A 15,471-nucleotide genomic window follows, 5' to 3' on the forward strand; every position below is an offset into this window, starting at 1 on the left:
CCTGTAACACTGTGTAACCCACATTGTTGACAGAGACAACCAAACCATGCAAGTTGTCTTATTATCTTCATGTATATACACATTCCCACCCCTACCCTCCTAAAGAAAACAAATCAAAAAAAATTAACATGTGCCAGAGTTGTTTTTCTCTCATAATTCTTTTCTGTTAAGGTCTGACTGTTCTTGGTTGGTTGTACTTTGTCTTAGTGAGTTTCACTGTTGTGAAGAGACACAATGGCCATGACAATTCTTTTTTTTTTTTTTTGGTTTTTCGAGACAGGGTTTCTCTGTGGCTTTGGAGCCTGTCCTGGAACTAGCTCTGTAGACCAGGCTGGTCTCGAACTCACAGAGATCCGCCTGCCTCTGCCTCCCGAGTGCTGGGATTAAAGGCGTGCGCCACCATCGCCCGGCTGGCCATGACAATTCTTATAAAGGAAAGCATTTAATTGGGGCTGGCTTACATTGTCAGAGGTTTAATCCATAATCAGCATGGTGGGACACATGAGAGCACACAGGCAGACACGGTGCTGGAGATGCTGAGATCTGTCTCCTCTGGCCACTGTAAGAGACACTGGCCTGGCTTGATCATTTGAAATCCCCAAGCCCCGCCCCCATGACTTACTTCCTCCAAAAGGCCACACCTCCTAATCCCTATCAAGTAGTGCCACTTCCCATTGACCAGGCATTCAAATATATGAGCCTATCGGGACCATTCCTATTTAAACCACCACATACTTCTATGTCAATTTTCCCCACAATTTCCATATGCTTTTATTTAAATTGATATATGTCATGGTAAATCATAAAATATAAATTATAACACATTGAAATTCAACTTTAAGAAATTTTCAAAGCAGTGACAAACTAAGTTTTTGGAGGGGTGGCTATACCAGTTTTGGAATTGCTTTTAAATACACTTTAGGAATTGGATTGAGCAAGACAGTGGTGGTGCATGCCTTTAATCCCAGCACTCAAGAGTCAGAAGCAGGGCTGGAGAGATGGCTCAGCGGTTAAGAGCACTTACTGCTCTTCCAAAGGTCCTGAGTTCAATTCCCAGCAACCACATGGTGGCTCACAACCATCTGTAATGAGGTCTGATGCCCTCTTCTGGCCTGCAGGTATACACACAGACAGAATATTGTATACATAATAAAGTAAATAAATGTTTAAAAAAAAAAAAGAGTTAGAAGCAGATAGATCTTTGTGAGTTCAAGGCCAGCTCGGTCTACAAAACTAGTTCCATGATAGCCAGGACTGTTATTTAGAGAAACCTTGTCTCATAAAACCAATAAAATAAAATAAAAATGTATATTAGTTTGTGGATAGTTATCATCTTTACATAAACTTTTTCCAATTGAGTTTTTAGGTTGACCCACAGTCATCTGTTTCATTATGGCATTTGTCTTCCTCCCCTACTGTCCTCTTCCTTCTCCTTCTTGCTGATCCTCATCATCTCCAATAGTCCTCCCTTTTGCTTTTATTTCATGTGTATTCCATTACCCTTCATGGCTTTTTTCCTTCTCCCTGTTTAAGGTCTTTTTCTCCCTATTGGAGTTAGGCTGACATTTCTTAAACGATTTATTTATGTTATTTTGTATATATGAGTGTTTTGTTTACATATGTGCAATGCCTGAGGAGATCAAAAGAGGACTGATCCATTGGAATGGGATTATGGATGGTTTGGAGCCATCATGTGGGTGCTGGGAACTGAATCCTGGTCTTCTGCAAAAGCAGCACATGCTTTTAAATGCTGAGCCAACCCTCCAGTCCCCATTCTATCTCTAACAGTTTATGAACATGATACACCTTCATTTTTCTAAATGTTCCTTATTTTAGAATTTTATCTAGTTCATTTTAAGAATTTTATTTTGAGACAGGGTCTCACTATAGGCTGTCTTTGAAGTCACAGAAATCCCTTTGCCTCTGCCTCCTGAGTATTGGGAATAAAGCAGCGCACCACCATGCCCCAGTATCTCAGTATATAAATTTTGTCTATTGGTACTTTTCTAATTTATGGTTAGATTTATGGTGTTCATGTGCGTGCATGTATGTGTGCATGCATGCGTGTGTGCGTGTGTGTTATGCAGATTGAACCTAAGGCTTCATGGATGATTTTTTTTTTTTTTTAGTTTTTTTTCAAGACAGGGTTTCTCTGTAGCTTTGGAGCCTGTCCTGGCACTAGCTCTTGTAGACCAGGCTGGCCTCGAACTCACAGAGATCCACCTGCCTCTGCCTCCCGAGTGCTGGGATTAAAGGCGTGCGCCACCACCGCCCGGCTTCATGGATGAATGTTAAGCATATTCCTTCTTCCCAGCCAGTCCCCCACTGTAGCGCACCATGCCCGTCTTCGCTCTATGCACTACCATACAGTTTGTGAACCGGAAAAGGGGCTGGAGATGGAAACACACAAAGACGCACAGATAGAGATACGGGCCATCCTTGAAGCCAGAATGCCCCCTTTATTGTGTCCAGGGGCAGCTTATATAGGGATAGCCACGCCCCAGCCAAACCCACCAGAAATCACTCCCCTGCCATCAGGAACTCCCGAGGGTCTGGTGTGTGCTCAGAGCAGCTGCAGGCTGTCTCAGAGCAGAGGAAAACAAGTTGTTTACAAGAAATTCAGGATCTGGGGGTTCACTGCTCCCAACACCCCACTTACTTTAATCTTTTGGTGTGTGTGAGGTTGCTACCGGGTTTTATTAGCTGCTTGCATGTTCATAGGTACAGATTATTTACCAGAGTGTAGACATCCCAGTGCTTAAACTATGGAAGAAAATGACTTTCTCCTACCTACCCTAAACTATTAAGTATAGTGTATTTTAAAATTCTATTTTAAGAACATAGTTTCTTCCTCTTTCGGGTCTTGGCTCCAAGATGACGGAAAAAAAGAAGAAATGATGGTCTTGCCAAAAAGGCCTGTGGCTGTGTACGGTCCATTCACTGCACAAACTGCGCCCAGTGTGTGCCCCAGGACAAGGCCGTTAAGCAGTTCGACATTGGGAACAGTGCAGAGGCTGCTGCTGTCAGACAAATGGGTGCAGGAAGTGTTTCTATGTTTATGTGCTTCCTAAACTCTATGTCAAGCTGCATTACTGCATGAGCTGTGCTATTCATAGCAAGGTAGTCAGGAATCGATCTTGTGAAGCCTGGAAGGACTGAACACCCCCACCACGATCTAGGCCTGCTCCACCTAGATCCACCAAAGCTCCTGCATAGAGGCGGCTTCATAAAGACAGAAGAAAAGGACACCTGGGAAAAATAAAATGGGACTTATACTAAAAAAAAAAAAAATAGTTTCTTTAATTTTGTTGTTGCTACATTTGGATTATAATTACTTTAAAATCAAATTGTGCCAGATTGTAAACCTAAATTATTACCTGAAAAGAAATGGGAGTGTTAAAATGAAAATTGTTTCCTTAAAATTTACATGAATTGTTTAAGTGGTAGAGTTAGAAGTAATTAGAAAATCCTGTGCCTTTGTTCCATAAATTTTTGTGGTTTTTTTTTTTCTATTTTTGCTTTTTGAGGGGCCACTACCCAGCTCCTAAATAAATCTTACATAGATGCTTATTCTTAGTGATAAATGCCCGGTCTTAGCTTAGTTTGTTTCTTGTCCACTTTTCTTAAATTATCCCGTCTAAATTTTGCCTCTGGACTTTTATCTTTCTAGCTTCTGTATATCTTACTTTCCTCCTTACTCCATGGCTGGCCTGGTGGCTGGCCTGGTGGCTGGCCCCTAGTTTCCTCCCCTTCTTCCTAATTTCTCCTTCTGTTTATACTGACTGCCAGCCACGCCTATCCTTGCTTCTGCCTTGCTATTGGCCATTCATCTCTTTATTAGACCATCAGGTGTTTTAGACAGGCACAGTAACACAGCTTCACAGAGTTCAACAAATGCAGTGTAAACAAAAGTCACACACCTGAAAATAGTATTCCGCAACAGTAATGGTCTTTAATAAATGGCAGTGTTTTGAATTAAAAATATTGCTTGCTAGGCAAAGACTTTTAATGGCTGTTTTAAAATTAGACCTAATGGTTGATTTCTGAAAACAGAGAATGTTAATGCTGATGAATATTGTATTCTAATTCTATTCTCTTAGCATCACTAAACCTGATGTGTGTCTGTTTCTTTTTTAATCAGGTGAAAAGGATTCAATGATTTTTGACTGTACTGAATGCTATGACCCAGTTACTAAACAATGGACAACTGTTGCTTCAATGAATCACCCCCGCTGTGGCTTGGGAGTATGTGTGTGCTACGGGGCTATCTATGCTTTGGGTAATTATGCTGTTTGATCTAAGAACAACTACAACTTTAGAGGCGTTCCTTACTGGCATAAGAAATTTGCATTTAGATTTAGGGCTGGAAGAGTCAAGGTGTATCTCTGGTAGTTCAAGACCAGCCTGGTTTATGTAGTTCCAGGCTGTAGTGAGACCATGTCTTGGGGGGAAAAAAAAGTATATCTTTTTAGCTTGGTAAGTTTTTGTTTGTTTGTTTGTTTGTTTGTTTTGTTTTTTAAGACAAGATCTTACTTTGTAGCTCAGGCTGCCCTAGAAACACTGAACTTGCCGTTCTCTTGCTTCTCCTTCTTGAGTGCTATAACCATAACTAAGATGTTAGCTGTGATACATGGAGAGGGGCCATTACTCTGGAGCTGGCACTCTCGCGGATTCCTGCAAACACCCTACACAGCGAGTTCCAGGCCAGCCTGAGATACATAGTACCGCCCTCAAAATACAAAACACTAGCATCTAACGCTCAGGGGTCATTGCCAAAGAGGGGATGGAAAGAGTGTAGGTCAGGTTGCTGAGACTATCTTCTAGGAATGTCGGATACACCGTGATGTCTCACAAATGGCTGTTGACACATGAGCTGAAGAAGGGCGGCAGCAGAAGTGCTAACATGGATGCAGGGCAGCCCACAGGGCCTCAACGCTAACAAAGAGATGCTGAGAGAGGAGAAATAACCTCCCCCAGTACCAAATGGTCAACCTTGAAAAGATACATACAAGTAACATGTAGATTTAACAGGTTGTACTTATATTTTTAGGAATATATATACATATATAACTAATAAAAAAAGAGGCCATGAATTTAAAGAAATCAAGAAAGAGTATATAGGAGAGTTTGAAGGGAGGAAAGAGAAAGAAGAAATAATGTAAATATAATTTCAAAAAATAAAATAATAACTAACGCCAGGCGGTGGTGGCGCATGCCTTTAATCCCAGCACTTGAGAGGCAGAGGCAGGTGGATCTCTGTGAGTTCAAGACCAGCCTGGTCTACAAGAGCTAGTTTCAGGACAGGCTCCAAAACCACAGAGAAACCCTGTCTCGAAACCCCCCCCCAAGAAAATAATAATAATAACTAACAAATAATAAAAAATTAACTTAAAAAATAAGCACAACACAAAAATAAATGGCGCAGAGGCAGGCAGATCTCTCTGCGTTCAAGGCCAGCCTGGTGTATATAGTGAGCTCTAGGCAGCGAGGGGTACACAGTGATACCCTGTCTCAAACAAACCTGTAGAATATTTAGAAAAATGAAAAGCCTTTTTGAAGTCTCTAAATTCATACTAAATAAGCAATATACTGTGGTTTGACTAAGAATTGACCTTCATAAGTATTAACAATTTTGAAGGCATAGAAGTCATGTTAAAAACTAATTTGGGTGAGCAGGGTGTGGTAGACCATGCCTGAACCGAGCACCCAGGAGGCAGAGACAGGCAGATCTCTGTGAGTTTAAGGCCAGTCTGGTCTACATAGTGAGTTCCAGGACAGCTGGAGCTACATGGTGAGACCTTGTATTAAAAAAAAAATTAAAGTTAAAATAATAAGGAAAGAATGAATGAAAGAACAAAAGAAAAGAAAAAAATAGTTTTGGGGTCAGGTGTATTAGTGCATATCTTTTTTTTTTTAAAGGTTTTTGGAGACAAGATTTCTCTGTATAGCACTGACTGTCCTACAACTTCCTTTGTAGATCAGGCTAGCCTTGAACTCATAGATATTTACTTCTGCCTCTGCCTCCTAAATGCTGGGATTAAAAGTGTGAGCCATCATCTCTTGGCTGTTATTTATATCTTTAATCCTAGCACTCTGGAGGCAGATGCAGGCAGGTCTGTGTGGGTTCCAGAATAGCCAGGGTTATGTAGTGAAAATTACAAAAATTTTAAAAAAATTTTGGAAAATTCATGTTTCTCATACTATACTAAATTTTTCTGTTTGTTTTACTCTGTAATGAGCAAATCTGAACTTTACTTATGATTACATCCTGATTTTTCATGTCAGTTTGGATAGATAGATCACTCTGGTTTCTGGGGACTTATCTGTAATATGAAATAGTTGGATTAGGTGGTGTCTAAAATCTTTGTCATAAATAAAATTTTTTTATCTCAGAAATGATTATTTTTTGTTTTGTTCCAGGTGGGTGGGTTGGAGCTGAGATTGGCAACACCATTGAACGATTTGATCCTGATGAAAATAAATGGGAAGTTGTTGGCAACATGGCTGTGCCTCGCTACTATTTTGGGTGCTGTGAAATGCAAGGTAATGCCTTTATAAGATACTTTTTCTGTTCAGTTACATTCAGCATTTACATTTGGTATATATGTATGTATGTGTGTGTTGGCTTAGAATTGACCTTGATTAGTATAATAATTTTGAAAATACGGAAGTCATGTTAAAAAATAGATTTGGGCTGGGCTGTGGTGGCCCATGCCTTTTATCCCAGCACTTGGAAGGCAGAGGCAGGCGGATCTCTGAGTTTGAGGCCAACCTGGTCTACAAGAGCTAGTTCCAGGACAGGCAACAAAGCAAGACAGAGAATGCTCCCCCCCATAAAATAAAATAAAATAGTTTTGAGCCAGGCCAGCCTGTCATCCAGGCCATGGGCGGGTAGCACTGCTATGATCAACAGGCATGTAGTTGGTAAATGGAAGAGAAGGAGAATCAGAGTGGGTTGTCCAATGCGGAGAAAAGCAAAACTGAAGACACCAAGGTGGTGAGGAACAGGCTACTCTGGGTGGCTGATGCTACCACTTGGGGTCCAGTCACGTCTGACCTGTGCTGCAGCAGCCCAAGGCCTTGCCTAGGTCTATGGCCCCAACCTCAGCTGGGATCTGTGTTGGTGTTCGTGACCCACGTTACCTGAGAAGGCCTACAGATACCTGTGGCCTTGGCCTGAGGCCATATTGATGTCCAAGGGCCATGTTGCCACTGGGGGCATACTAATCTGAATGACCTGTGCTGCCGGTCATGGCCATGGTGATTTCCAGGCCTGAGCTGCAGCAAGGGCTGGGTCCATGGCCCTATCATCCTTCCTTGGTCTGTGTTGATGTCTGAGGGTTTGTTACCACCAGGAACCATGGGAGAGCTGGCCCTGACCCTTCCTTGAGGAGTTGGTCCTGATGGAGGCCTGAACTGACTACCTCATCTACCACCCAGGCTCACATCCAAGGCTTTGAGTTAGTCCACCCCATCTACTCTAAGATCTGCTAGAGTGTACAAAGGGACAGGAGCTGCAGAACCATAGCCACAGGATCTCCATGACTCAGGGCAACAGCAAGATATCCAAAAGAAGTTTCGGTGAGGGTCCAGTGTTGATGGTGTACCAGAAGCTAATGGTCTTCAACTAGACCAACAACTCATTGCAATAAACATTTGCAAATAAAGCTGTTTGGGCAAAAGAATATACTGCTTAATACATTGTAGCTCTCAAGGCCACTAGAACAAATGAATATGTGATGGAGAGGAGGGAAATATGGAGAAGTAGAAAATATTTTTATGTTGTGGAGGAGGCAGACTTAGAAGGACTGCTAAATGAGTGGGATTGGAGTGCATATTGTGAAATTCCCAAAGAATCAAAAGAAAATATGAGAAAAAAATAGTTTTGTGGAGCCAGGCATGGTGGTGCACACCTTTAGTCCCAGCACTTGGGGGCAGAGGCAAGCAGATCTCTGTATGTGTATATATATATATATATATATATATATTTGTATAAAATTCTGTGTGTAAAAATAGTTTGAGGGGCGGACAAGATGGCTCAGCAGTTAAAGGAGCTTCCACAATGTCTGACTGGAACCCACATGGTAGAAGGAGAAAACCACCTCCTGCAAATTGTCTACTGAGCTCCACACATGGGCTATGGCATGCACACACAGGTACACACGAGCACACTAACTAAATAGGTGTAAATTAAAAAACTAATTGAGGCCCTATTTTCACAATATATTATAAGATATGTTATTGAAGGATTAATGTTAGTTAATATACTTAGTTAATAATAGTAATATAGAAGTTATGACTTTTACTTCTTATATTGCTGACATTTTGTTTCTGTATTGCTAAAATAATGTTGCTGTAATGAAGAAAACTAAGTTAAAACTTCAGATAGAGAATGGGTATGATGGTGCATGCCTTCAAGTCCAATACTTGGGAGGTAGAAGCGCGTGGATCTCTCTGAGTTGGAGGCCAGCCTTGTCTACACAGACAAACCCTGTTCCAAAAAAAAAAAAATCTTCAGATAGGTGCTAGAGAAATGGCTTAGTGGGTAAATATGTCTGCTGACAAGTCTAACAACCTGAGTTTGATACCCATGACCCAAATGGTGGGCTGTAATTGGTTTTTTTTCTTCTTTGGGGATCTTTTCCCTAGGGAGTCACATGCCTTTAATACCAGCACTAGAGAGGAATGAATATAAGGTGGGATGAGACAGTTCTATCTCAGTTTGAGGGTTTCTTAGAGGCAAGTGCTCTCTAGTGGCTTGGATGTTTTGCTTTTCTTTTTTTTTTTTTTTTTTTTTTTTTTTTGGTTTTTCGAGACAGGATTTCTTTGTGGTTTTGGAGCCTGTCCTGGCACTAGCTCTTGTAGACCAGGCTGGTCTCGAACTCACAGAGATCCGCCTGCCTCTGCCTCCCGAGTGCTGGGATTAAAGGCGTGCGCCACCACCGCCCGGCTGTTTTGCTTTTCTTATCTTCAGATTGAACTCTAATGTCTGTCTCTGGGTTTTTATAATTCATGCTACATTTGGAGCTCAATGTTTGGGGTATGAACTCATGAAAAAGCCATTTGCCTGGTGCTTTTTAGCCAGTGGTACAGGCTGAACTGCATGTGCCCCCCCCCCCCCCCCCGGCTGCACTTGGGACTCTAGCCCCACCTGACCAGGACTTTTTTTTCTTTTATTCCCCAAGCCTCTCAGTCCCCTGTGTGGTTTTTCAGACAACCAGCTCTCTCTCTCCTCCCCTCCCTCCCTCCCTCTCTCTCTTTCTTCCCCTCTCTCTCTTTCTCCCTCTCTCCACCATGCATTGCTGGCTCTCCCTTAACCCCTTCTTGGTCTCCTGCCAAACTAAGTAGCTGCCTTGAAATCCAGTCAGGACTTTCTACACAGCAGCAATAAACCTCACATCTTCATCAACATCCTTAGTAGATTTGGTAAGACACTTGGGAATTCTTAAAGGGAGGAATTAGTTAAAAGAGAGAGGTTTTTTTTTAAACCACATTAAAAAATGGGAAAAACCATTATAATGAAGGGATTTGGGTCTCTGTATGATGATATGCTAGACAGATTAAAAATGGAGTGATTAAATGAGAGGATATCTAATTTAGGTGGGATTTATGTAATGTCGATTATAAACATTATCAGCTTTATCGTTTTTTTCTTATCACTAAAAAAGTTAACTAATCGAGTGCTAAGATATAGAAAAACCTAATAAAACAGATCATAGATATTCAAATCTAATTTAACGGAGAGCCAATTTTAGCATTGCATTATAAGAACAGAGAGAATCAGCCTAATGTCTTCAGACAACCAACCTTAATATATCCAGTAAGCTTACAGGAATTGCCAAATGGCAGCGGCTCTATCACAGCTAATTAGACTCCTGTGCCAGCGTTAGATTTAAGGATATTCTAGGAAGCAATAGTCTCACATGGCATGCATTCACCTTTGGTGAAGAAAATGACTTGGGGTCAGTTTGTAATAGAGTTATTCCTAACGACTAAATAGATATGGAAAAAATGTTTTAGAGCCTGATCCACAATTACAGTGGAGTACCTGGTTCAGATAAGAGGCTAAGATTATTGAACAACAGAGTAAAGCTAAAGATAGGGATATTTCCCAAGATCAAATTCATGGAGAAAGAGACTACACTATTATAGAAAGGCAGGCTGTATATGATGACCACACCCTGGATTTATGCTGTGCAGCAGCTTTGAATGCTTGGGACACAATTGGAGAAATAGGAAAGAAAATTGAGTGATTTACTAAAGTTATACAGGTCCAAAGAAGCCTTTACCGATTTCTTACGAAGATTGACTTCAGCAGTAAATAGAATGATACCAAATTCAGAAACTAGACAAATCATAATTAAATCTCTGGCTTTTGAAAATGCCAGTTCTCTATGCAAAAGGATAATTAGGCTATTAAAGGCAAGGTCAGCACCTTTGGAGGAATGGTTTTGAGATATAATTAATATTGAATCTCATGGACATGATGATGCATGAATAGGAGAGATGGTTTCCAGAGGTTTGAGGAAAAAAATGAAATATCAAATGTTATAAATGTGGCAAACAAGGTCACCTTAAAAGGGATTGTAGATAGGGCATTCCTAGAAACAATTTTTTTCTAGGAATAATCTATTCAGAACACCCCTCCCTTCTGGATTATGCAGAAGATGTGGCAAATGTAGGCATTGGACTAATGAATGTAGGTCAAGGAGGAATATTCAAGGTAGTCCTTTGTCATCAGGAAACTCCATGAACAGTCTCTCGCAGGCCCCTATGCCTAATCCAGTTCAGTCATTTCCTGCCATCATAAAGGAAACTCCTTTCCATTAAAAAAACCTAATATCTATTATAAGAAACCATAGTGCTCTGGATAATAGAACAACTATAGAAGAAATAACAAAAAATTCAGGAGAAACCATAAAGGGAGTATTTTAGCAAACTTCTCTAAATGAACAAAGACCAAAATTTAAAATATGAATAAATGACATATTATTGAAGTCTGTTAGACACAGGTGCAGATATAATAATAATTCCATCAGAATCTTGGCATCCAAATTGGTCTCTTTAGGATGTAAATGTTCAGTTTTTAGGGACTGGAACTTTATCTCAGGTAAAGCAGAGTACAAGATGGCTTGAATGTATAGGACCAGAAGAACAGAGAGGAATAATAAAACTGTATGTAGCTAACATAACAATGAATTTGTGGGGGCATGATTTGTTACAGCAATGGAATACTCAGATTAACATTCCCCCAATCTTAGAATCAAACCATAAATTAATGTATGTTTCTGGGAAAAATATTACAAGATATTATAAAGAACAGTCACCAACTGTTCAGTTTGTACAACAAAAACGGCACAACAGCTGCTGATATTTCAAAGGCACCAACAGCCCAACCTTTAAAATGGTTGACAGACAAACCTATATGGGTTGAGCAATGACCTTTAACAATAGGGAAATTGCAGGCTTTAGAACAGGTGATATAGGAGCAACTAGATGCTCGCATATTGAAGAATCAACCAACCCTTGGAATTCTCCTGTATTTTTTGTTAAAAAGAAATCTGGAAAATGAAGATCAAAGAACTCTTTTTTTTTTTTTTTTTTTTTTTTTTTGTATTTTTGAGACAGGGCTTCTCTGTAGCTTTTTGGTTCCTGTCCTGGAACTATCTCTTGTAGACCAGGCTGACCTCGAACTCACAAAGATCCACCTGCCTCTGCCTCCCAAGTGCTGGGATTAAAGACATGCGCCACCAACTGCCCGGCCAAAGAACTCTTTACAAGGTGATTCAGTCAATGGGCTGTCTACTGTCTGGCATTCCTTTGCCTTCTTTATTGCCCAAAGGATGGCCACTTATAGTTTAAAAGATTGTTTCTTCACTATACCTATACAAGAAAAAGACAGAAAAATTTGCCTTCACAGTGCCTGCTTATAATAATTCTGAGCCTGCTAAAAGATACCAATGGAAGGTTCTCCCACAGGAAATGTTAAATAGTCTCACTCTGTGCTAGTATTTTGTAAGTCAGCCTTTGGGAATGATATATAAGCAATTTCCTGAATCTATAGCTTACCATTACATGGACAACATTTTTCTATCTAATTCAAATATATATACTTTAGAAAAAAACGTTTGAAGAAGTAAAGGAAATTTTATCTTGTTGGGGATTACAAATTACTCCTGAAAAAAATTCAAAGAGGAGATTCTATTAATTATTTAGGTTATAATTAGGGTTACAAAAAATTACACCCCAAAAGGAGCAAATTAGGAGATATAGATTGTAGTCATCTGAATGACTTCCAAAGATTGCTAGAAGACATTTCTCATCAATGGCCGACTGTTGGGATAGATCCTGATGATCTGATTAATTTGAACAAAACCTTAGATGATGACAAGGATTTAAATTGTTCCAGGGAATTATCAGCTGAGAGAGAACTGACTTTGGTTGAAGAAAAATTACATAAGGTACATGTAGATCTATGTAAATCTGAATCTTAACTGCACTCTGGTCATATTACCCTCCAAACATTCCTCTACAGGAATTTTAATGCAAAGGGAAGATGTTATCTTAGAATGGATCTTTTTGCCACATAAACCAAGTTAAAAAAAATTAAAAACTTATGCAGAAAAAGGTCTTTGAGTTAATTCTAAAAGGAAAATTGAGACTTTGTCAAGTAGCAGAAATTGGCCCAGCAGAAATTATAGTACCTTTAAATAATGGTGAAATTGATAAATTATGAGTAGAAAGTGAACCCTAGAAAAGGTCTTATAGTAATTTTTGGGGAGAGATTAGCAACAACTAATCTCTCAAAAAGCATATATAAACTGTATTCTGCTATCTCCTGCTAAGGAAGAAGAAAATTCATATACAACCGTAAAACTACGTGGCTTTCCTGTGTTTGTCACAAGCACCGTCTCAGCTGACCGGCTGGCAGATTTCAGCCTTTCCCAAGATCTATACTGTGAGGTGACAGAAAGGCAGCTCTGAGTGGGGCTTATAAAGAAAACTAACTGGATTCTTCCTTGCACTTTCTGGGACATACCAATAATTGGAGCTCCTACAATCTATATTGATGCAAATAAGTCAGGCAAGGCAGGTTACAAAAAAGAATCTTTAAGTAAAGTGGAACAAAGCCCTTTTGATTCTGTACAAAAGTCAGAATTATATGCTATTCTCATGGTGCTAAGGGAGTTTAAAGAACTTCTCAACACAGTTACCAATTCGCAATATGCAGAGTTGTTTTGCATATTGGAACCACTGAATTTATACCAGATGATACAGAATTGACTTCATTATTTATTCAGTTACAGGATATAACCAGGAACAGGCATCATCCCATTTACATAATGCATCCTATCCCATACTTGTCTGCCAGACCCTCTAGCACAAGGTAATGCAGAATCAATCAATTATTGATTGGATGTGTGCTGAAGACCTTAGAATTTCATAAAAAACATCATATCAGGGCTGGAGAGATGGCTCAGTGGTTGAGAGTACTGTCTGCTTTTGCAAAGGTCCTGAGTTCAATTCCCGGCATCCACATGGTGGCTCACAACCATCTGTAATGAGGTCTGGTGCCCTCTTCTGGCCTGCAGGCACACACAGTGACGGAATATTGTATACATAATAAATATTTTAAAAAACCAAAAAATATCATGTCAATAACAAAGGTTTAAAAAAATTTTTCCATCAAATGGCAACACGCTAAGGAGAGTATAAGGAAATGTCCTACTTGTTCTTTGTACAACCAGACACCACTACCTGCAAGAAGAAACCCAAAGGGTTCTCAAAGAAATGAAATCTGGCATCTGAATGTGTTCCGTTTTGTAGAATTTGGAAAACTAAAATATGTATACCACACCATTGATATCTATTTAGATTATCAATGGGAAACTACTTTGAGTTCAGAAAAGGCTGAATCAGTAATCATACATTTGCTAGAAGTTATGGCCATCATGGGTATGTAAACCTGCACAAATAAAGACAGTGTTCCACCATATGTCTCTAAGAAAATGAAACAATTTTTTGCTTATTATAATATAAAACATATTACAGGTATACCACACAATCCTACAGGGCAGGGAGTTATAGAAAGATCACATCAAATTTTAAAGTTAAATAAATAGTGTTAAATAAACAGAAAGGGATAATAAAGACCCCCCAGAAATATATTGCATAATGCTTTATTAACTTTGAATTTCTAAATTCTAAAGAGAAAGGAACAACAGCTGTGGAAAGACATTGGATAATAGAAAAAAACTACAGAATTAAATCAGCTGGTATACTTTAAAGATGTACTGACCTCAAAATGGAAATCAGTAAATGTGTTAATTAAGAAAGGGGTTTTGCTTTTGTTTGTCCAGGAGAAGAAAAGCTATGGGTACCATCAAAATTGATAAAGATTTGATTTGACCAAGAAACACCTTAATTAAAAGAGATGATAGTTCATCAAACAGCATGGCCGTCTAATCTAAACTAACCTATAACACTAACAAGTGCTTTTCTTTTTCTTTTTTTTTTTTGGTTTTTCGAGACAGGGTTTCTCTGTGGTTTTGGAGCCTGTCCTGGAACTAGCTCTTGTAGACCAGGCTGGTCTCGAACTCACAGAGATCCGCCCACCTCTGCCTCCCAAGTGCTGGGATTAAAGGCGTGCGCCACCATCGCCCGGCTTTAACAAATGCTTTTCATTTGATCAGGTATAACTTGCCAAAAGTGAATAGCCCCAAAATTAGGGTTGGGAAGGGTTTTTTTCTGTCTTTTCAGGAGAATAAAGGCATCCAGCTAAGGAATCCAAAGGTTACTGGACAAATGAGACATCTAAAGAAATGGACAAATCATCCAGAAAAAAGTCTCAAGAAAAAGTAAATTGGCCTATTGTTATATCACATTTCCAACAGGATAGAATTTCATAAATCTTCCCAAATGTTTGTTTCTGCTGTTCTCTACAGACATATGACACAAATGGTCTTTCTGTGGTCCTAGTCCAGTTAAAGACTAAAGCTGGCTTTGGAGTTGGAGTGTGGCTCTCCTTCTTTAAATCCAAACATGCTTATTAAAGTGAAATTCGCTGGGCAGTGGTGGCACACGCCTTTAATCCCAGCACTTGGGAGGCAGAGGCATGTGGATCTCTGTGAGTTCGAGGCCATCCTGGTTTACAAGAGCTAGTTCCAAGACAGGCTCCAAAGGTACAGAGAAATCCTGTCTCAAAAAGCCAAAGCAAAATATCTGAGATTAATAGTTGTCTTTTTATCTTGTATTCTTTTTGTTTGTTTGTTTGTTTTTTGTTTTTTGATTTTCGAGACAGGGTTTCTCCATAGCTTGCTTTTGGTTCCTGTCCTGGAACTAGCTCTTGTAGCCCAGGTTGGCCTCGAACTCACAGAGATCTGCCTGCCTCTGCCTCCTGAGTGCTGGGATTAAAGGTGTGCGCCACCACCACCCGGCCTTTATCTTGTATTTTTTTTTAAGATTTATTTA

At 39.7% G+C, this 15,471-nt stretch overlaps 1 protein-coding gene across 2 annotated transcripts in view; it reads left to right on the top strand.

Annotated features, from left to right (window-relative positions):
* The window catches only part of Ipp (intracisternal A particle-promoted polypeptide), a 40,363-nt gene that overhangs the window by 20,598 nt on the left and 4,294 nt on the right, over nucleotides 1-15,471 (top strand). For both annotated transcript variants that reach the window (XM_075946960.1, XM_075946961.1), the window contains 2 exons: nucleotides 4,142-4,279; nucleotides 6,421-6,543. In XM_075946960.1, coding sequence (XP_075803075.1) covers nucleotides 4,142-4,279; nucleotides 6,421-6,543 — 261 coding nt within the window. The remainder of the gene's footprint in view (nucleotides 1-4,141; nucleotides 4,280-6,420; nucleotides 6,544-15,471) is intronic.

The sequence above is a fragment of the Microtus pennsylvanicus genome, chromosome 13 (genome assembly GCF_037038515.1).
Source record: "Microtus pennsylvanicus isolate mMicPen1 chromosome 13, mMicPen1.hap1, whole genome shotgun sequence".
Classification (NCBI taxonomy): Eukaryota; Metazoa; Chordata; class Mammalia; order Rodentia; family Cricetidae; genus Microtus; species Microtus pennsylvanicus.